Source organism: Channa argus, chromosome 11, assembly GCF_033026475.1.
Source record: "Channa argus isolate prfri chromosome 11, Channa argus male v1.0, whole genome shotgun sequence".
NCBI classification, from domain to species: domain Eukaryota; kingdom Metazoa; phylum Chordata; class Actinopteri; order Anabantiformes; family Channidae; genus Channa; species Channa argus.
The window spans coordinates 25,720,013-25,747,983 of NC_090207.1; the positions used below are offsets into that span (position 1 = coordinate 25,720,013).

Below are 27,971 nucleotides of genomic sequence, written 5' to 3' on the forward strand. Positions count from 1 at the left end.
ATGAACTGTTATTTACAAATTATTTCGTAATCCTGCCTTACAGGATCTCCATGTGCCATTCACACCTCTTTAAATAGCATCAATGAGAAAGTTGAAATCTTTGTAGTCTGTTGCGCAACCAATTTCTTATGCTTTAGCATAAATAAGGAAGTCCAACTGTACGTGACATCTTTGCAGGTCAGAAATGGGGCCACCTTGCCACTCACAGGGCTTCTCCGCATTTGATGAATTCTCTGATTTTATTGGCCACTTATAGTACAGTGTGATTGTGTGTTTTCCCAAAGTGAGGATTCTTCTGGCAGGAACAGCTTTTATTGGGGAAATAGATCTGTGTTGAGCCCCTTGAATAATATGAGGAAGTTAACCACCCAGCAGAGAATAAAAGGCAGTGCTGGTTACAATGATGGTCTATTTTCAGAGCACAAGGTTAGTGTGTCATGTTTTTGTTATTTTCAAATCCCCTTATACAATGTTTGGCTGCAGATTATTTTATGTCCTCACCTGTTTGTCCTTGACTTTCAATACAATGGCTTAAAAATTGCAAAGCTGATTCATTTAATTGTTTTTAAGAAGAATAACTAATAATGGCTGTTTCCTGTGCAATAAGATGAATGTTCCCATTTCATTCTTGTGTTCATTAATTTAATATGACTATTGAATACACATACTATAGATCCTGATGTGTAAACACAGTATTTGGATAAATCATAAACATTTGTGCGCACACACGCACAAACACACACAGTTGCTCATTCATTAAAGATTTAAGTTTTTAAGAACTCCAGTGAAAATCTTTTGATACTGATACATTTGGAATGAAATTTCATTTTCCAATTTTCTTGTTTTTTAGGTCACGTTTGAATCACTAAAATTAAAAGACTGATTATGACTGATGTTGGGCAGGAACTGGTAGTGATGACAACAAAATGATATATTCTGTTCTGTCAAACAGCAATATTAGTTGTATTTTTATATATATAAGTATGAATTTTGTGGTCATGTAAAATGCACTCAATTCAATTGCTGCCAGCATATTTTAGGTCAGCAGATTTTATATTAGTGAACTGGAAAACATCATATGGAATTAGGTGATGTCAACTCACCTTTTCTTGATAAATGACGCCTTCACTGACTTTGAACTTGCTTCTTTTAGTTCTAGTTTGGGTAGTTCATTTACATACATACCATTAAACTTCCCTTTGAATTCCCTATATCAAAATATTTCTCTACTTCTAGCTGAAAAATGCCTCCAGATTACATCACTTGGAGGAACCTTTAGTTCAGATGATGTCATCTTGCTGCTCACTATGGAGTTTGTAATCACTATGAATCTGCTCGCCCAGTTGACATTATCTGAACTCCTAATGATGAAAAACTCTTCCGGGTGATGCCATCGGGAGGATTTTTTAATATTAAACATTTTAATATAGGGAAGTTTAAAAGCATTAATGTACATTTACACCCCAAACTAAAGCCATAGAAAGTAACTTGAAGGCCTAATGTAAATGTTTTGTGTAATTTCAAGTTAATTCAACTTCAAATGTGTAGTTTTTTTTTAGGTCAGTTGTTCTGACTTGAAATGTGTTGGGTTGAAACTGTGAGTCCAATGAATGAACTCCCGAAGGTTCCTCAAGTCATTCAACGACATTTTTAATGAAATTGTCTTGATTTCATTTTATTTTAAGTCATGATTATTTCTTTTCATAATAGGCTTTATGCTGCCAGTGATCCAGGTTAATGAGTCCCTCTACCTGAATGTTTAAAATTTACCAAATGTACATTAAGCAGCCTCAGAGTTTTTGGGACGTGGGACGAAACAGCATCTACAGCCGCAGCAGTATATCACTTTTGAAGAAAAGATAGCTATGTTCTACGGGAAACATTTAAGAAAAAGAGAGACTTGTTTTCTCCAGTTTTGTTACATCTATTTGATCTTAATTTATGATTTCAACCAAAGGGAACTTACATGTCTATGTTTAATCTTCTTTCAACAATCAATCAATTGTTGAAAGGTCACTTGCAAAAGTGATGATAACGTCAGCAGACGAAATTTAAATAATTTAACATTTAAAATTTAAAATTTAAATAATGATGAACTCCTCATTCAGACAAATGATACAGTTCCATCAATGCGAACATTTTCCAGTGTTAAGTCCTAAATGTTCGGTCATTCGTTACATTTCCTCCTTTACAATCATACTCCGTATAAAATATTAGAAATATTAGATTTTCAGAGACCTGCATCTGTTTTTTGAACCGGAAACCTGTCCAGGGTGTATCCCACATGTCACCAAGTGGCTGCTTAGATTGGCTCAAGCACTCCTGCAACCCATTCATACTGTAACCCATTTAAATAATTGATGGCTTCATGGATCTTTTTAATTTAAATGTATATAGTTTGTCGGTTTTTAACTTCCTTCTATACAGTTTATTTAAGAGACAAAATTGGGACACACGAATAGGTGCTGGCTTACCGTGGGAGTATTCCTGAAACAACCTAGTCCAGCTGTGTGCTACAACAGCTGCAGGAAGGCACACGTTGATGAAGTAATGATGAAGTTGGGTGGTCACTTGGGTTTTCGAGACAGTATGGATTGTTGTTGGAGCGTTCAATTAGAGATTGATTTTGGACTTAGTGTAGGGAGACATTGTCAGTGCGAAGCAGATCAGCAGCAGATTATCTCCTCCCTGCTTGCCCCTGACACCTGTGATCAGAGTGGACTGCTCCAAATATCCCAATCAATATTTCTTGAAAACATCACTGTCACTCTGCACTCACAAAGAAATGTCAGCCCGGTGGGCCGGCTAACCAGAGGAGCCACAGAAGCTTCGAGCATGCGAACCATCTCAATAATATTGTTATTACTGGCTCGTTAAATCCAGACCCCAGTAATTCTTACATTTCTGTATCTTAAAACAACAGTCAGGTAACAGCTTCATTAGCTGGATCCATTCCCCCAGTTAATGTAATGATGGTAAGAAAACTCCACAGTCCTCCATCTGTGCAAAGACAAATATTTGAGGACAACAAAAGGCTTGTTGGAGTGGACATTTTGCACACGGACCTGACAGCGTCCCAAAAATATCTGTAACAGATTTGCGAAGAAAATAGTAGCACGTACGTAAGGTTATTTTAATGTCACGAACTGCACGGCTCTTTGCCTCTGCTTTTAGATTCTATGATGGCTGCTGCCCCTTGCTGTACACTTACGTCCAAAAGCTAATGCCAACTCATTTTGAAATTGCAAGAGTACAACTAAGAAGTTTCTTTCATCAACAAAATACTCAATGCATTTTCATTATTTTACTTTAAAACATTTTTTTACACTCCTTGACTATTTTTGTTACCTCTGATGATAAAAAAGGTTTGTATGAGGTTTAGAGTTAAGTTTGCATCCATGTACATGTAGTTTAAATGCAATTAAAGGGATGCACACAATAACATTGCATATTCTGCTGGTAAGTTTTTTAATCATCAGAAGTAACATAAGTGGTTAAGGTGTGAGATTAAAAATATTTATAGTAAAATAATTTAAATTTACATTTAACTTTAATTTCTGATGAAGAAACATTTGTGTATTAAACAACATGTTTAGGAGGGAGAATTCCATTTTAAAATTAGAATGTCATTCACAAAAAAATGCATCAGGTGAAACAGTACAGGAGATGATTTTATGTGAGTTCACTAATTGACAGCTCTTCACCAGCAGCAACTCTGCTGATCATGTCATATTGCAACCCAATTCCTCTGTTTTAGCTACAGCTCGCTCCCTTTAGCTGTGTGATGATTAGAGATTAGACTAGGTTGATGGTGAGATCCAAACAGCAGCAGCAGCAGTCTGCCTGTTACCACTTTTATTCCTGAAAAAAACATGTGGACGTCGGATAGATTTACATCAGCCCATAATGAAAACATGCTGAGCTTCTTAACCTGCTCTGTATTAACCAGTTCCTTCAAAATACAGTGCAACTTATTTGCTTTGCTGAACGTGGTGGAGGAATTTTCGCCTGATGTCATTTACGAGCAGGTTTGCCACTGGCCTATAAGCCCAGCTGCACACAGGGAAGGTTAGAGGTCGCTGATCAGTAACACTGTCTGAGCTGGTATGTGTTCAGTCAGTGGGTTATAAGTCATTATGTATAAAACAAAGTCATTTCAGACATGTGTTGACAGTCTTCAGCCGTGAGTGAGCAGTCTCTGCTTTTAGCCTCAGGCCAGTCATTTGTACAGCGCATTTTACATTCTTGTGTGTGTGAACGGATTAGAACAGATGGACAGAAACAGACAAACTCTCCATGTCATTTGCGTTGAAGGTTAGTCCTCTATATAATATGGTGTGAAATTTATTAATGAGCAGATGTCACAAACAGTATCTATAAAAATATTTAGGTTTTTCATTACAACAATGAATCATGGTCAATGTAGTTTGACTTTTGTTCAATTCAAAAATATTAGTGATAAAAGCGAGAAACAATTTTTACAAAACACTAAATAATTTAAAATAGTAAGTAATTGATTACATTAGTACTCAGCCTCATTTGTATTTCTGGCCTGATCTGGCTACATGTGTAACATTGCGTGTTCAACATTCTTTGAAATAAGTTTTTTCCACAAAAAGTGAAGATAGGCCAGTCTCATTTTGGCTCGATTCTCTTTGTGGTCTTGATGCTGTGCAGTGTTTTTAGTTTTCAAGACAGAGTAACCCAGACAGTTGGATCATGCAGGAGATGTTCAGAAAACCTCGATGTTGGTCTTCCAGTCTACTTGAATCAGAGCCATGGAGTCCTTGAGAGATTCCATCAAAAGCAGAGCAGACAATGGCTGTGATTGCTTCCTTTGTGTGCTGATAAATACCCAGGGTGATTTACTGTTGCCCCAGGGCTGTGGTTATTAATTGATTATTATCTCTGAGCACTACCATCAGCACTTCTTCTCAAACAACTCAACTTTTGTCCCCACCTAATTGCTTAAGAATACTATATGGCAGAAGAAAAGGCTGCTCGAGAGTTATCTTAAAAAGTGGCAGCCTTCGATTGCTGTGGCACTAAATTTTCCTCCTTACTTTGTGGCTTCATCCTGCTTTCGCCTTTCGGCTAACTTCCCTTAGTTTTATGTCTTTCCCTGTTATTTGCGGCAGTCTTCACGCAGAGAATGCAAAGTTGTCATGAAGGTTCTGCAGCTGCATGTTATAATTACAGATTTGTGCTTAGATATTAGTTCATGTTTGAGAAGTTTTTTGTTAGCTGGATAAAATGGATACAAATTTCCAGATTTTTTCTCAGTGAGGCGAGATAAGAAAGTAGTGGTTGTACAGTGAGAACATTTAGGCCCAGAGTGCCCACACTTTTTGGCTTGCGAGCTACTTATAAAATGACCACGTCAAAATGATCTACCTACTATAAAAATACAAAACATATATTTATTTATGAATATATTGAGAATTCCTTACATGCACAATACATATGAACCCATATTACACAATACAACACATTTTCTGTCAATACCTTACTCTGATGACTTGACGCCGTAGAAAAAGTCAGATGTCAGACTGGCTGCCCTGTACCTCAATCAAGTGACAACTTTCATAGAAGGGTCGGATGATGGGCTGACTTACACTTCGTTAATTCCATGCGTTCTACCCACACTAACTTTGTGATTGACCGGTAGATCGCGATCGAAGTATTGGGGACCCCTGATTTAGGCACTATTCAAAAATTGTAGTCAAGTACCAATCTGAGGTACTTATAATTTATTTGAGCATTTCCATTGTATGTTAGGTACATGTTAGGCAAAGTACAATGATTTATGTCTTGTCTTATTTAATTAAAAGACATGTATTGCTCCAGTTATTTGCTTGCTGTACTCAGAGAGTTAGTCATAGTCACTTGAAATAGTGTTATCTACATAGCTGTGATTTGACTTAGAGAGACCATGTAAAGCCACAGTTCTCTGCCAAAAAACAGTTGGATTGGGAGCAAGTCTGTTGTCCAAGTGAAGAAATTAAGGTAAAATGGAGCAATCATGTTTTTGAAGTGGTTCTCTCCTTGTACACAATAGTACACAAATAAAACTTCCTGAATAATTTAGAAACTTACAGAAACCTTATTTATGAGGCACATGAACTACTCTGAACTAGACATTCGTGTTATCAACAAGTCTGAACTACAAGTGAAGTTGATCAGTAGTGGTTCAAATGCACTTTATAGCAGACTTGTACTTTTGCTCTTTATGTAGATTTTAGAGCGTGTACGTCAACTTGAGTAGTATTTTGAAGTAATATTTCTATATGTACTGGACTACTTTTTAAAGCAAATAGTTTTGGTACGTCTATGGTAAAAAAGTACTGCGGATCAGTACAGGGACTAGGAACAAGGAGTGGACCTGCACAAATACATTAAACGAATGCTGCACAAATATCATGTCAGTAGTGCAGTTTATTGATGCCACATTAGTTCCAAAACTATTATGATGCTACAGCAAAAAATAAAAAAAGGGTTTGATACAAACCTAATACTCAATTCACTATTGGTTCGGATCTTTTCATAAGATTTTTAAACAATATATATATATATATATATATATATATATATATATATAGAAAAATGAGATTCGATTGACCCATACACACACTCTCTCTTCTGGTCCTGTGCCTTTCAAATCCCGTATATGTTTCACAGTCTGTACATTGCAACTCGTTCTCCAACTTCATTTAGGGAGTTGAACAGAAGTAGATAAACACTTGGTTTCCCCCTGCGATGCTGCATTAATCGTTCATTTTGTGGGTTAAAAGAGCAAAGTCAATGAGGAGGAGAAATTCTCATCCCATTATCGGCTCGGTGCAAAGTGAACACGTCAGCGATGAAGCCAAGCATAAAGATGATTATTGCGCTACCACAGCCCTTGATGCTCTACGTTGTTCCAATTAGAATCTCCTCTTCTCTTAGCAGCTGAGGGATTAACTGACGATGACCGTTAGACTCTGTGCAAAGTGGATTTCTTCCATTTTGTCCAACATTACTCATTGTCATAATGATGCATGGCCTGATGAGATAGTTTGTCCTGACAAAAGGCCTCCACCCTCACTCTTTATTCCTTATATCTCTTTCAGAGAATCAGAGAGACAAATACATCACGCTCAGTATTGAAAGCACATAGATCTTGTTTTAAGAGCTTGTCTCTCCTCAGATTCTGTCAGACAAAAGCTGAGACTTTTATTTATTACCTCAATCCTTGTTTGGTTGGCTATTGTTTCTTCAGCAAAATAATAGTTTTATAGATCAGCACAGACACACATTACTGTATAATCAGTAGTAATAAAGAAAAGCTGTTGGGAAGAGTGGAGGCTGAATAACGCTTGAATAACACACTAGTTTACTGTAGAACTCAATTCTCCCACAAACTGCAGTTCAGATGTTTTTCTTATACCACATGAACAGCTCTACAAATATCTGTTTATAATCACGTTTCATGGCCATAGTTTTAAGCACAGCTGGAAGGGATGGTTACCTTAAAATAATTTGATCTAAGTTTGGTCCCATGCCAAGACAAGTTATGAAAAGTGCAGATTAAAGTTAAAGATACACTTAATTGTATTGCCTCACCTAATCAAATCGACTTAAATACTAGAAAGAATTAGTACTTTTTGTACTAGGAAAAAAATTGAAGTTAGGGTAATGTGCGATTTCCTAGCTGGGGACCTCCTGACATCTTGTGGGGAAAGGGTTTTGATAGACAAACAGTTGGGCAACATAATTAGTATTTATACACAACATTTGTTATTATTATTATTATTATTATGCGTGTGACATTACATGATGTCACATGCAGGAAATATGTCACATAACATTAAGATAGCAGCGATTTTACGCCAAACCACAGCTACTAAACCTAACAATGTTTATTTACTGCGAAAACCTAACCAAACAATGACGCACCATTGAAATGTTGTGTTTTTAACTGTTTTAACTTTTTAACTACAGATAAATTGTGTGCTAGCATTGTCAGGGATGACACAGGTCCTGGTCCTGTCCCCCTTTGTGTATTTGTCGAGGAGCATACTGTGGTATGTAGGTAGTGGTTATTCCTGTCCCAAAACTTTTTAAATCACACAGCTGTAAAATAGCTTCAGGGCCTTTGGAGACAGCTTCCATTTTTTTAGCAGTTTAAACCCATAGTTTTTGAGTTTCTATGATGTAAAAAACTGTCCTGGGACAGTTTATTCATTAACACATTGACAAAAGCAGTATGCAATTATTGTCAAGAAATAAAAAATCCTATTTGTCAGACTGAGTTTAGCTTTTTTTATTGAATTGTACAGTGTCAAGTCAAGTTTTTTGGTCTAAATCATGACACTGTGTTCTCCAAAGAGCGATGTTGAGAAACTGTGGCTTCGAACACACTGCCGCCGTTATCGTGCGAGGAGAGGAGAACATCAATCTTTTGTTTTAATAGTGTCTCATTCGTTCACATGCCAGCGCCGCAAAATGAAGCCGTAATTACTGGCCTTAATTGATGTGGTTTTACCACCTCAGACGATACTTCAGAGCTCGGCTCCCCCTCCCCATCACTGTACAGGCCCCACTGCTGTTGTTTGCACTATATTTCTGCAGCTATTGATTGCTATTATGGTAAATCCGATGGGCACAATGGAACTCTATCAGCAAAATGCAGGTTAATTATCTCAGGGTCAACCACTTTGGAATCTTCACAAAGGACCAGTCGTTCTCTCTTTATTGCCTAACATTAAATTGCAAATACAAATTATTAACAAAGCCCCTTTATTTTGCTAATAAGGGAGCCGGGTGGCATTCATTAATAGAAGATGACCTCCCATTTTTCACAGAATGTATTTGTAAAGTTTTAAACAAGTCGAGACTAATCTATCAGATCTGTGATTTTGCTCTTTCTCCTTGTTAATTACTTTTTCTTTTGTTAAATGCCTGTTACGTGTACTGTATTTGTTTTAACAGTGCAAAAGGAGCAGCTTTTATATTTGTTATCAGAGATGAAATGTTCTGTCACTACATATTTACACAGATCATCCCGTTGTATCATAGAAAAAAATGTAATATTATGATTTATAATTAATTAAGCAGTTTCTCGCAGATGCATGGAGAATTCAAAACTTTTCTGGAAAGTTATATTTCCTGCTGTTAACAGAGCTGTCAGAAATTTGACTAGCTTGAGATAAATTGGCCTTATAAGAAGGTGCAGAAGATTATTGATGGGAGGAACCAAAGTTAATGGAATTGATTGTGGATATTGTGTTTGCTTTCTGCAGGGACTCCAGTGAATCGGATTCCTATCATGGCCAAGCAGGTGTTGGATCTCTACATGCTCTACAAGCTCGTCACAGAAAAGGGCGGCTTAGTGGAAGTCATCAATAAGAAAATATGGCGTGAGATCACCAAAGGCCTTAACCTCCCTACCTCCATTACCAGTGCAGCTTTCACTCTGCGAACACAGTGAGTACACGCTCAGGTGATAAGCTAAGATGACTGATAACCGGCTCTCCTAACACCAGGCTGGCTTCAAGTGTCCCCACATGTTCACCCAAGATAAATGCGATACTTTGCCAGTGGTTTTTAGGTCATGTCTGAGTGGTTTTAATTTGTCTGTTATGATTAAAATATGGCCTTTTCTTTTCTATAAATGCCCATCAAGGGCTCATCTGTTTACGTGTCCGGAATGGTAAAAAGCACAGTCATCATATGTGTGGTCTGTACTTGCCAACCCCTGCTGTGATTCATGATAATTATAGTATTCTATTTGAGTTGGTAGTGCCACTGTTCCGCAGCGAATTAAAGCCAAGCATTATTGCAAATCTTTATAATTAAATGAAATATTTGTCAGTAGATTGAAATGTCCACGGGAATGAGAGCAATCACGATCTTGGGGATTGTGATCCTTCAAGGACCTTTCTGTATTTGGCTGCATTTATCTTTTCTCAGTTCTGATCATTGTCCTCGTCCCTGCTGCTCTGAACCCTTCGTATGGGGACAGTATTAACAGGTGATGTGAGTCACTATGCCTGGTGCTCCCAGAGTCCTTTAAACATCTGTATGACAAACAGCCTGAAATCTGCCAATACACAAAGTCCTGATTGATGGAGAGTTACTGTCCTTGTTGCAGGTTCTCCCATCTCTGCAGATAACTTCAGGCTCCTGTTAGGTTCTTGACCAAGATCTTTTTTTTTTTGTCTGTCAGAGTCTCTATCATCTGATTTATCACTGATCACAGCGGCACGCAACTGACCAGGCCTCTCAAAGTGTGCACAGACTGTAGGGAGCAGGCAGCAGATGAGCACTAGCAGCTGGTAACGAGCTGGATCAGGAGGAACATATTATCAACAAGGGTTTAATGACGTCTCTGTGCTTTCCATGTTTCTGCGTAGTATGAAATGCACATCTTCCCAAGCCCGTGCAGACTGTCCACACTGCAAGTGTGCTGACTTCCAGACAAGTAAACAGTTGACTTTATTTCCTGCCATTGGTCCATATTGTTGTTAAATCATGCCAACCCTAGTACTCACTCAGGTCGTGGGGACATCGCTAACTTTAACAATTCATTGAATTTTAGAGGAATGGAGTAAGGGGTGTAGGAATTGCATTACTGTATGTATCCTCAAAGCTGTATAGGGTGGAGCAGTGTGTGTGTTGTAGCAAGCTGACAGAGTAATTACACCAGGACCAGCAAACAGACAAACTGAGAGGAGCGTTTCCTCACAGCACAATTAACTGTCAAATGTTCAACTGTGGAAACGTTTTTGACTACATGATAAAGTAACACAGTGGTTTAGACTCTGTCTTAATGTCTACATCAAACTGGATAGTTTCTAAAATGCCAAGACTAATGACCATGCACACACAGTTGTTTTTGCATTCACCTCTGTCCACATTAAAACCCACGTACTCCTATTACTGAGTATGATTATGTGTGGAGGACTGACAACCAAGCCAGGTGAAGAAGAAACAGTAATGCCAACAAACAAAGCAAACAAACTGAACGTTCTTGTTCACGACGAAGATGTCGAACTGCTTGAAGAGCAAAAGGCCGCATTATTGCCACCACCATATCGGCTGGCCAGTTACCAGTGCTGCTTCTGGAGCAACACTGGTAAACACACTACAAAGTTGAGCTGGCAATCTCAGAATCTCAGAGAAAGGTGTGTTTTCAGATTTACCCAGCTTAAGGTAGACACAGTCTTAAGTTCTTCTTCTTCCTTGCAGGTATATGAAGTACCTCTACCCTTATGAATGTGAAAAGCGGGGACTGAGCTCCCCTGGTGAGCTTCAGGCAGCTATTGACAGCAACCGGCGGGAAGGGCGTCGGCAGAGCTACGGCTCTGCCATCTTCAACTACTCTCCTGTGGGCACCCCTACCCTCCTGTCCTCACCAAAGATACAGATGTCGCATATACCCATCCCCACCCACAACAGCCACATCTCCCAGGTGCCTGTGATCAAGAAAGGTAAAATAAGACATTAGCAGAAGTCAATTAATGTATTTTCTTTTACTATTTGCCTAAGTTATAGAGTGAATTCTTTATCTGAAGCACATCTGAATAAGAAACAGGCCTTTGTTTAGGCCTTTGGGTTGAATTGTATTCACAATTGCAGCCAGTTCTACTTTGCCCCTTATTTATTTATTTATTGCTTTTTCTCTTTGTTAAAGCTCCGTTTTTTATATTTTGAATTTTACATAATTTCAAAATGTATCATGGATTCTTTTTCTGGTTGGACTTTATTGCAAAACATCTGCAGGAAGTGTTAAGACACTGTATCTTCACATTGATAAAAGCTAAAACCTACAATGGACTGTGGTAATTGTGGAACAGTAAGAATTAGTAATTAAAAAGTAATTACCTAAAAAGTAATTTTGAAGTAATTTCGTAGCAGAGTGGTAAGTATGCAATTACTCTTTACTACTGTTCTAGTGCTGTGGAAATGTGCAACATTTTTTACTTTATTCAATTATTTGCCAATCTGTGAATAGCACTTGTTTGAGCATATGACAAGATGACATTTAGGGGAACCAGCCTGTGGCTGCTCTGATGAAACATAAGTGAAGTGGAGGAGGAAAATAATAGCACTACAAAATTTTTTGTTTGAGTAAATTTTGTTCATGATGCGATTCGCGTGCCAGATCCTAAATAAATATAGTAAATACTTTTTTCTGACACTCCACACTATGATTCATTTCCTTCTTTATGAAGCCTCTGCCAAAAAAAAAAAAAAGAGTTTCACATGATTTACTACATGTGAAATCTTTATTTTTGGGAAATTGTTGCATGACCACCCAGCCACCTAAAGAGAAGTCAGTATGTTTGCATTTCAGAAATGGATTTCTCAATAGTGACCACACTTTTATCCATTCATGTAACCTGTGGGTTACCCCCCCCCCCCCCCCCCCTCCCCCAGAAGGAAACATCTTGCAGGACTTCCTCTTATAACTAATTTCAGCTTGTTGATTACGGGTCATCAAGGGGAAAAGCATCAAGGGCAACAGCTAAAGCAAAAGAAAAGTTATTTACATTTATCTGCAGGATTAAAATGTTGAAAACATATTTTTTTGAATTAACACATAGATTGGCTCAACCTATTTTGGTCCGGGATAGGACGTCATCAGACCCATGTTTTGTCTTTGTTTTTCGCAAGCAACAAAAACTGTGTAAGACTCCTGTTATGAAGAAATAGTTCTTGTAGACAGTGTTGTACACTGAACCATATTTAATCTGCAGATTCCAGGAGCTGCACTGCTGAGGTCAACATTTCCAAACAGAAATCATTTCTACAATGTCTGCAACTTAGTTCATAAGTGGTTCCTATTTTACAGGGAGAGCTATATCTATAGATAGATATAGATATAGATATTTATAAAACGTATCTATTAAGGGTAAAGCTTCCTTGAGCTGTGTAGTTGGAAGAGGGTCTAGCAGACAGGTTGTTGGTTTACATGAGGTAATAATTGAAGTTAGCTCAGAGAGATCTGATGGTAAAAACCAGTCTAAGAGGGACGGGGGCCTTATTGCTGATTCTAGCACTGCTGTACGTGAAGATCTATCTGTAATATTTAGGAGGAGGATCTGGTGAATTCTTTCTCTAATAGCTACAATTTTATTCGTAAAGAAAGTCATGAATTCATTGCTGCTCAGAGTTAAGGGAAAACTAGGCTCAACAGAACTATGGCTCTTAGTCAGTCTGGCTACAGTGCTGAACAGAAACCAGGGGTTGTTCATGTTTTCTTCTATTAACGATGAATAATATGCTGTTCTGGCATCACAGAGCTTTTTTGTACATTTTTAAACTCTTTTCCAGGCTTAACGAGATTCTTCTAAATTTCTGGAACAACACTTCTTTTCCAACTTTGGTGTTGCCTGTTTTAAGTTACGTGTTTGCGAACTATACCATGGAGATCACCTCTTCTGGTTTACTGCATTCTTTTTCAGAGGGGCAACACTATCGAGTATTATACGTAGTGAGGCTGCAGGAATTGTCAACAAGATAATCTACTTGTGCAGTAGTAACATTAAGGTGGCTACTTTCCACTGTATTAACATATGATGAAGCAAATGATGAAAGAATCATTTCTTTATATTTGTTTACAGCTTTTCCACTTAAGGACCTGCTGTAACATTTATAACAAACTATACATTTCCATCCTTATCTTTAATCACAGTAACCTGCTGCACATCTTTCCCATCTCTATCTCTTTGTCTCTCCAACCTGTACAAATCCACCTCTCCCTCTTTAGTGTCCAACCTAACATACAAGTCCTCATATGCTCTTTGTTTGGCCTTTGCCACCTGTACCTTCACCTTATGCTGTATCTCCCTGTACTCCTGTCTACTCTCTTCAGTCCTCTCAGTGTCCCACTTCTTCTTAGCTAACCTCTTTCTCTGGATACACTCCTGAACTTCCTCATTCCACCACCAAGTCTCCTTGTCCACTTTTCTCCTTCCAGATGACACACCGAGTACCCTCCTACCTGTCTCCCTGATCACATTAGCTGTAGTAGTCCAGTCATCTGGAAGCACCTCCAAACCACCCAGAGTCTGTCTCAGCTCCTCCCTGAAAACTAAACGACATTCTTCCTTTTTCAACTTCCACCACTTTGTCGTCTGCTCTGCCTTTGTCCTCTTCATCTTCCTCACCACCAGGATCATTTTACACACCACCATCCTGTGTTGTCTGGCTACACTTTCCCCTACCAACACTTTACAGTCACTGATCTCTTTCAGATTACAACGTCTACACAAGATGTCGTCCACCTGAGTGCTTCTTCCTCCGCTCTTATACGTCACCCTATGTTCCTGCCTCTTCTGGAAGAAAGTGTTCACTACAGCCATTTCCATCCTCTTTGCAAAGTCTACCACCATCTGTCCTTCTGTGTTCCTGTCCTGAAGACCAAACCTGCCCATCACAATCTCATCACCTCTGTTCCCTTCACCTACATGTCCATTGAAATCTGCACCAATCACCACTCTCTCACCTCATCTTCATCTAACTCACTCCAGAATTTCTCCTTCTTCTAACTCACATCCTACCTGTGGGGCATAACCACTAACAACATTGAACATCACGCCTTCAATTTCCAGCTTCAGACTCATCAACCTGTCTGATACTGTTTTCACCTCTAGAACATTCCACACAAACTCCTCTTTCAGGATAACTCCTACTCCATTTCTCCTCCTATCTGACCCATGGTAGAACAACTTGAACCCTGCACCTAAGCTTCTAGCCTTGCTACCTTTCCACCTGGTCTCCTGGACACACAGTTTGTCCACCTTCCGTCTCTGCATCATGTCAACCGACTCTCTAGCATTTCCTGTCCCAACATTCCAAGTCCCTACTGTCAGTCCTACAGTCTTAGCTTTCCTCTTCTCTCTCTGCCTACGGACTCGCCTTCTTCCTCTCCTTCTTCGACCTGCAGTAGCTCAATTTCCACCGGTACCCTGTAGGTAAACAGCACCGGTGGCGGCCCTGACCGATCCGATATGGAAGTCATTTTCGGCGTGAAAGTCATGATTAGCATTTTTAATTTGGCTTGTGTTTAACGTCTTATGCACTTGACAACACAATCCTCTGCATTTATTCCTCTGCAGACGTGGGACTGGCACAAGAAGACACTGGCTTGTGCCCCCTTGCAGTTGTATTATGTTTATCTATAAATAATTAATGGAAAAACGAGTTAGTTCCGTGCATTTGTATTTTGCACTTTTTCACGTTCATTGATGAACAGATTAGAGGCGCTGTAATACAGTGTACATGATATGTATAAGCATGGAGATGTGGGTTTAGATGCAGACGTGACATCTGTAACAGTGTTTTTTTCTCCAGAGGAGCCCATGATGGCTGCCTGCCACCCCAGCCGTGTGGCCCTCCCCATATCACCCAGTGGCCACCACGCAGCAGCTGTGGCTGCCCAGGCAGCAGCAGCTCAAGCAGCGGCGGCCGTGCAGGCGGCAGCTCTGGAGCAGCTCAGAGAGAAACTGGAAAGCGGCGAACCGCCAGAGAAGAAGATGATGATGGTGGCGGAGGAGCAGCAGAGGATCATGCAACATGCCCTGCAGCAGAATTTGTTGGCAATGGCCACCCAGCTGCCCCTTAACATCAAACTCAACAACAGAGGTGAGACAGCCACAGGAGGAAGCTTAGGTTCACTGACCTATGAGGAGTCACTGTGGTTCAGATACACCGGATGATATTCAGTATTTTTATTATTGTAAACAAATCTCCTAAAAAGAGCCAAACGAACAGTAAATGTATCTTCTATCTATCTTCTTCCTCTGTGTCTTAGAGCTCCACATTTTTGATTCAGTCCCAAATACACCTTCAACATTAATGCAAAATGAATTCTCTGTTGAAAAAGTCCCCAACAAATGAACCATTTCCTGCAGTTCATTTAATAAAAACAACAGTGTGATTTACATCTTCGGTAGGAACTATAGGCTTTGAGCTAAGAGCCAACGATCAACTAGAAAATTCAAAATGTTTGAGTAGTTGATGTTGGTCCTTTCATGGGATTTGTTCAAATCTTGAATAATGACTTATCTAAGTTAGTTTTTGGGGTAAACTCTAAATAACAGAAGGAAATATGCTAATATGCCAAATTTCTGACCAGATTTGAATGATTTTAACGAATAATTCTAAATCAGAGGTTACAGTTATGTTGAGTTTTTTAGCCACCTTCTATCAAACTTAAATCACAGTTTGTCCGTCATAGTAGGGTGGTGTGTCAAAAACAGCTAATGGCACAGCCAGGGAGGCTGTCGGACATCCCCACTGTTAAATGCCTGAACCGCTAATGTGCACATAGTTCATCATATAACATGTGTAATTGTGAAGCTCAGCTCCACAGATGTTATGAAGAAATAGTTCTTGTTGACCACAGGCAGAATCCAGCTTATCATGAGTAAAAATGCCAGTCTGGCTGCAGCCAGCACGGCTCATGACAAGCCATAAGTCACATATGACTTAATGATAGAGGCTAAAGGAAGAATAAGGGGCCTATCTGCTCAAGTGTGATATCATTTCTGTCTGCATCACTGCCTCTCTTGTATTAGTCATAATAGCGGGCTTTGCGCTTGATACGTGATGGAAAAATGAGTGAGAATCTTTCCCAGGTTAATTCCCACGCTGGTCGTCTGGCTCTGGCCTTCACATATAAACACTGTCATTTAAAGATTACATCCAAACACTATTATTTGTCTCCACCCAGATGCACTTAGACAGATAAATTTGTGTTTACACATGGTTTGATATCACAGCAGCTCACTGAGATCACTGTGTGTGCAGTGTCGGCCCGTTTGCTTAAGATATTGTGTGTGTTTCGCATTTATTCAGCCAAGTTTTCCAACTGTGTGCGACGATAGGATTCATCCATAACTGACATGTACAAATGGCTGTAACATCTTTTGACAGTTCTTTCTCCCCAGAACTCTTTAATAAATCTCTCCTTATCCTGTCACTCTCTGAATTATCACCAATACCCCACTGGGGTGCTCCTCTTGCTTCTTCTGTTCCCTTTCTAAATGCTCATATTGAGTTTTTCTCTCTCTCGTTCTCTGCCCCCTCTCTTGACAGATGATAGACAAGAGACCGCATTGAACCTGTCTACCAACGGCATTAGCAGCATCAACATGTCAATAGAAATAAATGGAGTTGTCTACACAGGTAAATAGAGGGGCCGTTTGCTGATGTAATTGCAGGCAGGAAATTCAATAAGTTATAGCAGCACCCTGGTGCTTAGTCCTCTACGCAATTTGATGTCTTTGCTATAAAATCCATCGTAATGAAGTGGCAGTCCAATAGAGTTAAAAAAGTTAAATATCTCAAAATTGGGCCTGTGGATTCGAGGTCGATGAGGCTTATTGTCTTATGTGCCTGTCTAGTGTCTGTCTAGTGTGTGTGTGTGTGTGTGTGTGCGTATGGAGGTAGCTTGAATATTGAAGTAATTACTGCATCTCTGCTTTTACATAGACCATTCATGTCAAGCTATAAGCCTAGTGGCCATCACATCATATCTGAGTTCTGTCTCTGTTGACTTGATCCAGGTCATTCTGCCACAAGCTGACGCTCATTACATTCCGTCTGCGTTTGTGTCTGTAGATAAGTAGACTGCAATATAAGAGTTACTGCTTTTAATACCCATGTAATACTGCAGTTCTTAGAAAGTTTACAAATGCCTTAAAAGATTGGTTCACTATCAACAATTGTGTGTCCAAATGGACCCTGAAACAGAAAAATTCCGAGAGTGTAATTTGTCCTCCTGATTTTAGTGGCCAAGCAGTTTTAAAAGAAGTAATATTGGCCAGCATGCACAGTATTTGTTCTATGCAACAGTGTACTCAGATGTGCATCTAAAGCTGAAATGAGGATTAAGCAGCTGGAGTTTATTCAATCAAGTTGATACCTTCTAAAGTTAAAGGGTTTTTTTAGTGGAAACGTCTTTGCTGAGTTGCAGTGGAAAAACACAAAATACGATTTTCGTTCTAAGTCGCTGCAGCTTTGGAAAATGTCCAATTAATACACAGGAAAAAAAGACAGGAATACAAAGGACCAGAAATGATGGTTTTAATTTTAATTGTAGTTATTAGAAGGTGTGGTCACTTACTTTAAATGACAACAATCACAAATTTGGTTACAATCTACACAATGTAATGACTTCAATTCAAAAAAGTTGGGACAGTGTTTAAAACATTAAATACACAAAATGCAGTAATTATCAAACCCTTTGATGCTTATATTTTATCCACTTTATTTATTTTTTATTTATTTTCCACTTTACCTCAGACCCTTTTAAAGGATCTCAGGATCAGAGGCTGCAGTGTTTGTGGTTCTTCTTTGTATGGTTGCGTTTTTGTTTTAAAATTTGTCGATACAGAGACAAACTGTCTTCACTGGCAGTGGATTTCAGAAGTGTCCATGCAGTGATTTCACTACAGAATCATGTCTGATTTTATTAGAGATACTAATCATTCAGTGTTGAGATTTCTCTTGATTCTCTGAATGATTTTATAATGTATATAAACTCAATAAAATACTCATAAAATTCCTAGTAGTATTCCTAAATTCAATAAATTGTATTCCTAAAAATGTTTTTGCAATTTTATAGTCCGTCTGAAAAGACTCAATAGACTTCGCAGGGATGTTATATCCAGTTATACTGACCTGTTGCCAGTCAAGCTCAAGTGTTTTTTGCCCCTTACTCAACTTTTTTGAAAAGATGTTACTGGCATCAAATTCAAAATTCGCTAATCTTTTTCAAGAATTAATCACATTTCTTAGTTTGAACATTTGACATGTTGTCTTTGCATTATTTACAACCAGATATGGGTTTCATATGATTTCCTAATTATTGCGTTCACTTTCAATTTTTATTTTACACTGTCCCAACCTTTCTGGATAATTTTGGATTAGAGAAATGCTTTTAAATTGGCAGTTTATTATCACTGGATTAGTTTCAGTTGTCCTCAAATAAGAGCCATGTCTGCCCAGGACGTAGGACTGTGAAGGCCTGTAATTTGATCTCATTTGTAGTGAACAGGTTAAAATACATAAAAAAACAGTGGTATGGTCCTTTATGTTTGCTCCGCAGGTGTCCTGTTTGCCCGGCAGTCGGCCATAGCAGGGATGACGGTCCACCATGGGAAACACAGCACCTGTCCTATGCAGGCAAAGGCCAGTCCCACACAGTTTCAGCCCTCCTGCTCCTCCTCCTCTTCCTCGTCTTCCTCTACCTCCTCACTCCACGGACAAAGAAACTCCTCGCCCTGAGATTCCTGATGCTGTTGCCCTCCACTTACACATCTCCTCCCACCGAGGGGGGGTGGGGGGAGATCTCCTCTCTTTCTCAAAGACACCAAGCAGTTGTAGACATGGTGGTGTTTTCTTCATTTGCTTAGTCAAATTCCATGTAGTTCAGGCAACATTGAAACGCAGTAATATTTTATTTACAGACTAAATACTTAAAAAAAAAATCTCCCCCCGTCCCCTTTACTCCCTCTCCTCCTGCTCTGAGTGAGGAGAGTGTCTCGAGGACATTTAATCTTTGTGCGTTATCGTCTTTTATGTCCTCTAAGACGACTGTCCAGTGTGGAACAGTTCTAATGCATGGTCACCATTCAACTTTAAGGTGCAACCTGGATGAAGCCAAACGAAAAGACTCACTGAACACAGCTGATAGCAAAGAAGCAAACTAATGTCCGCTGGTCCAACGTGTCCGGCATTTACACCGAGCTTCATCACCAACGATCGAACATGACGAGTTTGCAAAAGCAAAGCACATCCAAAGTGGATATCATCATGTCAACATTACAATCAACCTTACAGGAAATCTGCTGCTTGTTGTAACATACAGCTTTATCCACTAGTTACAAACAGCATGTCCCCTGACTAATATACAGACACTTTAATTAGCCAGGGACCCAGGTCCATGAACAAACACGTATTACACTGGAAAATGAACCTATGTCTGTTAAATTTTGATTTGGGTTTTTTTTCAACAAATGCACCATGTAAACATTCAACCTTGGCTACATTTTAATGCTGGTTTCCACTTTAGGGCTTTTATGCTGTGTTTACTTCATGTTGGCCAGTTATATATTTGTTTCTTCAGATGATGAAGAAAAAATTGGTGCTTACATGGAATTGACAACAATTGTTATTGTACTAGGTTTAGTGTTAATTTAGCATCCTCTTACATTTTAACTGTATTTAGGGGGATACAAACTTAACCATAGACCAAACAAAATAATGTTGCAAATTCAGCTTGTACAAATGTTCTTTCATCGTCAGAAGTAACAAAGATGGACAAGTAGTGCAGACAAAGTTACAGTTAATGTTTTCACCCCCTTGATATTATTTTGAAGACAGTTTTGCTCTTTTTGTCATGCCAGAAAAAGGGGGTACTAAGCTTTGCAGAAGACTATATATAGATATGTTACGATGATGCTTCTGCAGTTCATTCTGTCAAGTGAGACACATAATGGTCAAGACAAGACAAGTGGAGGTTGACGAGTTTAAAGAACATGACATGAACACATTATTAGCTTTACAGTTCTTTATTGTGCTTTAGTGGTGCACAGTGCCAACACTTTTAATTATTCAAATTACTCCAAAGGAGCTTTACACACAGGTAAAATTAAATAGTGTACAGTATACAGGACATTGAAGAAAAAAAACTTTGCAACGCAAAGGCAGTGAGTCAGTTACTCTGAGCTTGGCACACCATTTATAACCTTAAAGGTTTTCTGCAATGACTAACCATCATTTCCCCAGAACCTTCCAGATATGGATATACTGCACATAGTATAAGAAACGTGGAGCTTTAAGCTTGAAGTTCTGAAAAGATCACATGCGAAAGTCTTTTTAAAGGTTTTATAGATATTACATTTCCATGAATGATCTTGTTTGCCTATTGCAGGCAAAGGTGCAAAGCCCCCATGTTGCAAGGGTTGGCCACTGGGACAAACTGCCAGCCGCTTCTTGCTACATGTTACATTCGTTCAAGGAGGTTTCCACAAAATAAGGATGGGTTAATGGGGCATAGTTGTTCACTATTATTATATTAGTTTCCTGAGCCTTTTGTTTTTTTACTCAAACAATTATTTCCATCTATCAGTGGTGAAATATTCTGGTAACTATGGCAGCGTTGTGCCGCCATCTTAAAGGTAATCTTGGTCATTATCTCAACCGATCCCATTGTCCAGAATCACCGAGCGGACGCTAAAACCAGCACTGAATCTCCTGTACTCACATTTTGTCTCACGCCGCCTGCAAACCTTGAAATAAATTGTGCGTCTTTGCCACAAACGTCCATTGTCTAAAAACACATGAGCCAGACACAGGACTCTATTAGGCGACGTACTGTATGGATGTGATTCTACCAGAGATACTGCATGTGCAGTTGAGAGCAAGGACTGTAACTTTTGCAGTGAGGAAATGTGTCACCCAGTGGAGCAGTGCGTTTGGCTGATGTGATTTGAACAGTTCTGCTGGCTGACAACCCACCAAATGTCAGGGAGAAAAATGATTTTGGGTTTTAGAATCTGTTTGAAAATAGAGTTAATTTGAAAAATTTCCTTGTTTTTTTATGTTTGTCATTATGATGAGAAAGTTACACTAAGACAGAAACGCAAGAAAGAACATACTGTGGTAACAACGTGAAAAATATCCCACCACTATTTGAAACGATTCTAACAAGGTTCTAAGCAAATCTTTTGTTAAGGTGGCAGCAATGTACTGCTGTAGTATGGCTACTGCAGTACCTCACCTGGAAGCCCTTTAGCTCCCTGAAAACATTACTTTCCTTGAGGTTTTATTTTTAATTTTGATGAGAAAATAAGCGCCGCTTTATTTTATTGTTTCTAATCCCCAGAACACATCAAGATAAAGTCAAGATTACAGAATATCCTCATATTACTCCTCACGAGGACAAGAAACGTACATTTAAAAGATCTTCTTTGTCCTCTCTGCCTTCCACAATGTAGTGCGACAGCGACAGGTTGAATTGATGTGACGACAAGCACAGTTCCAGTCCGATGATTTCCTCATTCATTAGGGTAAATATTGCGATCGACATCATTGCTCCATGTTCGTGTTTGTGGTCAGAAATACTTACAAAAGCTCTGCTGAGGCTGAGTAAGGCAGAGCTGCAGCACATGATATTGCATTGTTTTTTGAAGAAATCTTCTGCAATCATAGTCACTAAAGCCAGGGCTCCCGTGTATAAAGTAGAAAATACCAGTGATGTTTATACCTATTATACAACATATTAAGGCTCTTACAGCACGCCGATGCAGTCTGGTGGGGAAAAGTGACGGCCAGAGCATTGGAAAGAAAGAATGAATTAAGAAAGTCTTGTTTCGTTTGTGAAAGGAGCAGTTGAGCTCCATAGGCAGCAGGTGAACACAAATAAAGGAGGTGACAACAGGACATACAAAGTCACACAGTGGTTTTATAAAAAGGGAACAGAACCTGGAATTTTTCAGTTTTCAGTTACGCACTTGTGTTTAACTTCAGAGTTTCTCCCTCTTTCATTTCTTTCTTCCTCTGCTTTTATGAAGAGTATAAAAAATTATGTTTTCTTTATTGTGAAGGGAAATGGGAAATCAGTTTGAAAATGAGTTTTTATTAAGTTTGTAAAAGCATTTATTTATTGTTGTGTTCTATTCGATTCTGCAAATGTTGCATTCAGCTCCAACACCTCACCTTGTTTGCAAAACCTTACAAGTCTTCTTGAATGCAGATACCTCACCAATCTACCTGTATATATATATAGACATAGTAAAGTATGAATACAAGATATACCTCATAAATTTCATTTATTGTTATTGTACAGCCACTTGAAAATCAATGTTTTACTTCAACAGATCACTGGATTTTTTTTTTTCTTTTTTCATTTTTTTTTTTTTTGTATAATTATACCAAAGAAGGGAATATTTTATTGAGACACATCTACCTCATTTGTTATAGACTGTGCCAACGAGCATGTACAAAACCTTAATTGCCAGTGTATTCATGGTGTTTCATATCCATGTACTTGTGTGACTATACGAAATGATTTTCAGTCAAAGAAAAAAAAAAAAACAGTGCTAGATAATTAGGAACATGTTGAAAGTGCTTTTTACGTTGGGTGTTGTGCCGGCGCAACAAAACAGCTTTTTTGTAGGACATGGTAGGGACACTAGATAAATGTCTCCAATCTGCATGAAAAATAAACTTACAGAGGAAGATGACATCTTGCAGGAATGAATGGCAGTCACAGTTTTTATGACTGGGACCAGAGGGCAGGGGCGTCAAGTGAATCAGTTTGAGAGTTGGAAATTTCATGCCATAAATGAAGTTTGATGAAATATACAGAACCTCAGAGAAATGATGTGTTGACTTTACTATAGCATTCAATGGTTTTTGGCAGATTTCTCCTAAAATCACCCCGTTGGACCTTTACACTGATATTATTGTTTTACATCATTAGAGCCCAACAGACAAATCTGTGGGCCAAGAACTAATCCACTAAACAGGTTAACTACATTTTACCTAAAGTACAAAATTTAAATACTTTACTAAGAAAAAGAGTTTTAAGCAATACTGACTGTGGTGGCAAAAAAATGTGTATTGATTATTTAAAAATTAAGGTCAAAGATCACTGCTGGTAAAGGCTGATTTTAACAACTTTCTTGCTAATAACAGCAGGTTGGAGTTGACCTATCAAGCCAAAAGTATGGGCAGATAATTACAGATACCTTCTTGATAACTTCTAACTAGCTTGTCTTGAAATGGCATTGTAATGCTTGAATTGGCTGAAACATGAGTGGAGGTTTTTCTGGCAGACGATGTGACCAACAGCCTGTTTAATATATACAACTACTGAGGTCCAGCAGCTTAATTGTAATTTAATGAGCATATTCCTGTTCCTGTCAGGGATGTGTAACTATGATATAAGTATCACGTTTGTGATGTTTGTGTCATGCCACCCTCTGGCCCAGCACGTCCTCACTGTGCAGTATTTTTTCATGCAGAATGTTCCCAGTTTTCGTCCATGACTAGTTCAGTCTCATAATGACTGTGTAACGCTCCAGTCTGATTACTGGTGATCTAAATATGTCGTGTGACTGTATGTATAGATGGTGATGTTAAAATTGTACAAACACAATCGTGCAGCAGAGGACAATCCTCAGCCAATAAGATGAGCTGACTCCTCAGCTGTCCATTGAGCTGTTAAAGGTGGTTGTGCTTTATAATTCTCATGTTTACTTGAAATGTGTTCTTTAGCAATCAGACAGCTCTGCAGGTAGAAACAGCAAAATGTCCAAGAATTACTTCCTCGTATGTACACTGGGTGTAGCACCCTTGAACACTGAAATTTGCAATTGAACTTGATCATCTCAACATTAGGCTAATGGAGGACTCTTTTACCAGGCAGCCAAGACTGGACTCCCTAATCTGGAACATCTCGCAGCATTGGTCCATAGCAACAACAGTTTTGGAAAAGATAGACCAAAAAAAATCCAGACGAATAATACCTAGAGCTACAATATTCAACTTTTGGGATTCAAGCTGTTGTAGCTGGAGACTCAAAATCAGTTGACTCTTCCCTTCACAGCCATTAAAGTCTTTCTTTTTATGTGATTATCCACTATAAGGAAGAAGAATTATGAAGAATATCTCGACTAAACCCTATTCAAAATAAGTGACATACTGGAGTTTTAACTTCATAAAATTGTCCAGAAGTCTTAAAGAAAAGTGTCTTAAAGGCAACTGGACTTGCTTGAGGTGCTTGAGGTCTCACATCTGAAAAGTCTTCTTGAGTTCTGACTGGGTGGGAGTTCCAGGAATTATAAACTATACGGACTCATTCAGTTGTTAACACCTTGAGGGTCACTGAGGTCAGGTGTGGATCACTGTCCCACTCAACCAGAAGTGATGTTTTTGGGTCTTAACTGTTGGAACTGTCTCGGAGCAAGTGCCAGGATCCTGAAGAGGCTTTTCTGGTGAGAGGCGAGACTTTTTTCAAGAACCTCAAGAAATTCCAGTTGGCACTGAGTAGCACCTTTAGGATTATTAACTAATACCTTCCCACTTCACATCTCTGCAGAACACTGTATATGGTTGAAGGCCAGATTCTACAGGGTCACCTGTATTCCAGTCACCTAATTGTCATTTGAGATGATTAATTGTATTCAAATTAGCCTTGATTCAGTATCATCCTCAACGTATATGTTGTGGTCTTGGATCAGGCTTCTGACAGTGAAACACAGTGGGTGGTAGGCAGGCAAGACTTTTAATGTGAAAAAACAAAAATATGTTTTATTTCTACATAGGAATGTATTTTCCCAAATACAAATTCATCCACTAGGAAAAAAATGTTTTCATTTGATATTAATTCTTTTATCTATTGGCTTTGGTAGAAGAGACTTAATTTCCTGAATGTTGCCAAGGAGATATCCTACCACCCGTTGAGTTTTTTTTTTTTTTTTAGAATTCTGAGGGACTGAATTTCCAAGAGATAGCTGTGCAGTTTGATGCCTTTTGGATCAGGGCTCAGGACAGTGGACATTTTCTACTCCCATGATCCAGCCCTGTCTCAGATTCACTATGTGGAAAGCAGCACCAGCACAGTGTATTCCTTCTGAGTGTCCCCTTCCACAGCCCTTTTATCCTACACATACTGCTGAATGATGCCAGTCACTGAACTATTCAGATGGCTGTGAAACCACAGTGTGGCATCACTGGCATTTACTTCTCACCAAAGAGTTTTCCAAGCTGTGACCATGTTCACTTGATTCTTAGGTCGTAACCAAGGGCAGAGCAGACAAGCGGAGAGACAGCATCAGCTCTGCATGGAGAAAAGATGAAATGACTTATGTGATCAAATAACATGTTCTTTACTTTGTATTTTAGCTATGCTATCCTGGTAGTTTTTAGACACTAATCGCTTTATTAGCTGTGTATGACGCTTTAAATGTTTTTCTTTCCCTTTTGTTCATCTTGGATTAATCCAGTGCATTACGGGAATGCTGGATTGTGGTGCTCAGGGGTTAAAAATGTACAAAAAAGAGGTGATAGAGATTTTCCTGTTTTGCCATTTGACTTGTAGCGTATTTAGAAATAAAATCATGCTTTTACCTTTAGTGAAACTGCTTTGTGCATCATTCTTGTTCTTTCCAACACACCACTGCGACTCCTAACGAGAATATTTCGACAGGTCTTACTTGCTTTGACACTCTGGAACAGAGTTTGCGCAAAGGTTCGGTTTTGTGTCCTGTGTCCTTGATCTCTCTGTTCTCCTAAAGGATTTCCAGTCTTCAAAAGGCAACAAAAGACTTCACACCTTTAGGAGTGGCTCACAACTTGGCACGTTATGCTGATTACCTGCTTCTGTACATCTGAATTCCAGCCCAGTCTGTCAGTTTCTCAGTGTATTTTGCACAAAACACGCTTACTTATTCAAGACGTAGGCAAGAATAAAATTCCCAAACTGACCAGTGTGCACGAAAACATGGGGAAAAATTAAATGAAAGGTGATGCAGAATAAAATGATTGAAACTAACTAGGCCAGAAACACAACTGACAAACTGGCAAGGAATTAATGAAAGTAAGTGGCCTTTACACTATGGAGGCTGCAGACAGAAATCAGCTGTGTGTGTGTGTGTGTGTGTGTGTGTGTGTGTGTGTGTGTGTGTGTGTGTGTGTGTGTGTGTGTGTGTGTGTGTGTGTCAGACAGGTAACTGGGAACAGAAGAGTGAACAGAGAATCCACAGAGAAAGCAAAAACATGAAATAAACTGCAACCTGGGGCAACACTGTGATACAGTCTTCATCAATTGCAAACGCAAACATATTTTTCATGGTGCAGTTTTGGTGTCTAATATGTGACTGCAAGCTAAAAACACACTAGAAGTCTTTCTTTCCATTTTTAATTTCATCGCCCAAGACAACAAAAATAATACCAATATATAGAACTTACACATACATGACAAGTAGAGAACTGGGAAACTCCCATTCAGCAAATGGACACAGTTGAACTAATGTAGTTCAGTTGAGTGCAGCATTACGCAGGTAAAATGGGGTAAAGATTGGTTAATTAAGGCTGAGAATCCTGATGTAATTAGGAGCCGCAAAGATTAGTGGCTGTCGATGAGGCGACGAGGATTTGCAGGTAATAGACTTATTATTGGGGCCGGCTAAATGTTACTTTATACTTCTGAATAAACAAAAACAAATTAGAAGCAGTCGTCCAATAATGGGTTATCTTGTCAAGGGCTGACAGAAATCCATGCCCCTATAACACAGTGTTAATTTTATGCACCACTGACAAGCACAGTGCTAATCAATAACACTAAAATAAGGTGAACCATCAATCTACAGTGAAGGTGTTGGAAGGAGCCAGTGAGAGAGAAATAGAGAGAAATATGTCAGCAGCATTTTTTTGGGGGGGGAGAAATTTACTAATTGCTGCATAGATAATGAAGTCTGTGCACACTGTGTTACATCCAGACGGTCTGAAACAGCAGGACGAAAGCAGTGAGAGCTGACTGCTTCTTCACAGTAAGTACAAGACAATCAACTTCTGAAAGTGCGTAGTTAGAAAGTGATCAGATTAGATCATTTGTAGACCTTTTGTAACCCAAACACAGCCCATGGATCATGTGCAGGCCGTATGTTTAGTGCATATAGCTCATTCGTTATTAAAATTATGTTTAATATACATCCTATTCAATATAATCTCCACATCACCGTCACCACATTGTGACAGGAGGAAGCGCACTATGGCTGAGCTGCTCAGCTGGGGGTGCAAAGACCAGTGTAGATCAATTCTCAGTCTCAAGAGGGATTTAGTTTGAATATATACTGTAGGGGATGTATACAGTATATTGTAGTACTTTATAGGACAGTACATAGTAGTGCTCCTGCTTCACAGCTACATGGTCCATGTCTCAAGTCAAAAGCAGTAGCTTTTCTGTTTGG

The 27,971-nt window shown here is 39.0% G+C and overlaps 1 protein-coding gene across 2 annotated transcripts in view; it reads left to right on the forward strand.

The window, feature by feature from the left end:
* The window catches only part of arid3c (AT rich interactive domain 3C (BRIGHT-like)), a 73,075-nt gene extending 49,366 nt beyond the window's left edge, over positions 1-23,709 (forward strand). For both annotated transcript variants that reach the window (XM_067521851.1, XM_067521853.1), the window contains 5 exons: positions 9,282-9,465; positions 11,230-11,471; positions 15,340-15,630; positions 17,086-17,175; positions 19,100-23,709. In XM_067521851.1, coding sequence (XP_067377952.1) covers positions 9,282-9,465; positions 11,230-11,471; positions 15,340-15,630; positions 17,086-17,175; positions 19,100-19,278 — 986 coding nt within the window. In that variant the 3' untranslated portion in view covers positions 19,279-23,709. The remainder of the gene's footprint in view (positions 1-9,281; positions 9,466-11,229; positions 11,472-15,339; positions 15,631-17,085; positions 17,176-19,099) is intronic.
* The last annotated feature ends 4,262 nt before the right edge of the window (positions 23,710-27,971 follow it).